The sequence below is a fragment of the Ceratina calcarata genome, unplaced genomic scaffold (assembly GCF_001652005.2).
Source record: "Ceratina calcarata isolate Rehan_Ccalc_2016 unplaced genomic scaffold, ASM165200v1 scaffold584.2, whole genome shotgun sequence".
In the NCBI taxonomy this organism is placed as follows: Eukaryota; Metazoa; Arthropoda; class Insecta; order Hymenoptera; family Apidae; genus Ceratina; species Ceratina calcarata.
The window spans coordinates 50,651-52,779 of NW_017177064.1; the positions used below are offsets into that span (position 1 = coordinate 50,651).

General features: G+C 44.8%; 1 protein-coding gene across 1 annotated transcript in view; it reads right to left on the reverse strand.

Moving 5' to 3' along the window:
* The window catches only part of LOC108629712 (potassium voltage-gated channel protein Shaw), a 12,734-nt gene continuing 10,605 nt past the window's right edge, over window positions 1-2,129 (reverse strand). Inside the window, exons 3-4 of the mRNA XM_026817499.1 lie at window positions 501-1,515; window positions 1-71 (exon numbers count right to left, since the gene is read on the reverse strand). Of these exons, the coding sequence (XP_026673300.1) occupies window positions 7-71; window positions 501-1,515 (1,080 nt within the window). The 3' untranslated portion in view covers window positions 1-6. The remainder of the gene's footprint in view (window positions 72-500; window positions 1,516-2,129) is intronic.

The window sequence follows — 2,129 nt, forward strand, 5'->3', positions numbered from 1 at the left end:
TACTTATTAACCCAAACCTCCAGCTGTCTTGGTCCCGTTGGTCCGCAGGTTAGAGTTCCTCCGGTCCTCCTCTGGAACCCACCGTGCAAGAACAACAGGAAAACAAAGAACCCACTGCACTATAGTAGCCTACACGCTTTCTCCTTCATAGAATCAACCAATATATTGTATCATATATTAAAATGCTATTGAATGCACCAGTAATGAAAAGAAAAATCACACATAATGATGCGTGTACAGAAATATTTGATTTCTTCAATGAATCATTTTATATTTGCCAAATTAACACTAGAAAGACTGAAACTTAGTATATACCTATATTGCCNTCCTTGGGCAATCTAGTGTTAATATCATTTGTGTAGAACACTTAACTAATTTAGATATTAAACAACACTGAATCGATTGGCTCGCGTGTTAATAGCGATTTTATTTGCCGCACGAATCGACAGCTTGGAAATTGCTTTAGGAAATTATGTGACAGTGAAATTTTGTAAACTTACCAGTTTTCGTAGCAAACGTCACGTCCTTAGGATGATTACTTTTAATGGCGTTCATCCTCCTGTTCTGAGGTCCCTGGCCACCCTGGCAACCCACACCCTGAAGCTGGCCAGCTCCGATGCCGGGCGGTGGATGTCCGACCTGTAGATGCTGCGCGGTGCATCCGGGGGGCCCGGTGCCGGTCTGAACGGCACCTGGGGCCCTGACCCGGGGCTGCTCCACGGGCAAGACGCGCCGCCTCTTCTTCGGCAGCTTGGCTCGCGCCTGCGTGTGACTGTAATACATCGCAAAGTTGCTGACGATCACGGGCACCGGCAGGGCGATCGTTAACACGCCGGCGAGGGCGCAAAGCGCGCCTACGAACATGCCGACGTAAGTCTTGGGTACCATGTCCCCGTAACCGACGGTGGTCATGGTGACCAAGGCCCACCAGAGGCCCAGTGGTATGCTCTTGAAGTCGTTCTTCGGGTTGTACTGGGTCCTCTCGGCGTAATAGACTAGACTGGCGAATATCACGATGCCCAGCACCAAGAAGAACACGAGCAACGTCAATTCCTTGGCAGACGCGCGGAACGTTTGTATAAGGATCTTCAGGCCGGACGAGTGACGGGTCAGTTTGAACAGTCTCATGATTCTGATTATGCTCAGGAATTCCAATATGTCCGCGTTCTCGAGGTGCGACGCGAATCTTTGTAACGCTAAGTCCAGGTAGAAGCTCAGGGTGGCTACCATGTCGATCAGGTTCACCGAACTCTTGATGAATACGCAACGGTTTGGACTGGCTGTGATGCGGATTAGGAATTCGATGGTGAACCACGCGTTGCACACGCACTCGATGTAGAAGAAGAAGTCGTGCGCGTTCGTATGGGTTTTGTCCACCGCCCACGAGCTACCGTTTCCCGTGTTCACCGAACGGTTCACGATCACTGGTACTCGCATGTCCGGGTGGGTTTTCAGACAGAACGAGAGGATCGAGATGCAGATGAATAGGACCGAGACTATGCTGATTACCTGGAATCAAATTAATCAACAACGTGACATCGTCGCTTATGGTGTCTCGATGTTTTATTAACTTCTTCAGGATTAAAAAAGATCGTATGTTACCATTCTCATATTGTGAAGAATTATATGCATAGCACTGATGAAACAATACACAGTACTAATGACATGTTTATTCGTCGTAAGTCTGATTTCATAGTGAAAAGAAATTTCATTTTGGAGTCGCGAACAAGAAAATGATTAAAGTACACATACATGGGTACACACGTTCGTCGGATATATACATATATGTATATTTATAATAGGAATTTACTCTTCGCATTATGTTTCTCGTCTCATCTTTTTATTTTCATTTCATCTCGCGTTCTATCCGTGTACTCCTTTCAACTATTGTGTTACTATCCTTTGATTGCGTTTCCATTATCTTCGTTCAAGAATCGTGAATGCATTTCCCAGAATGTGATTATTTCTCGCAAATGTTACTTTCCACTTATGAATGTTTAGATGTTAATGTAAATTTATGTCATCGTATAATGTGTTTGATGAAGTTCACTGATCTCGTATTAAGGATGTATTGGCTATACAATCAATCCCAAAAGTTTGTGCACTTTAGAAACGCATTTTTTAAAAAG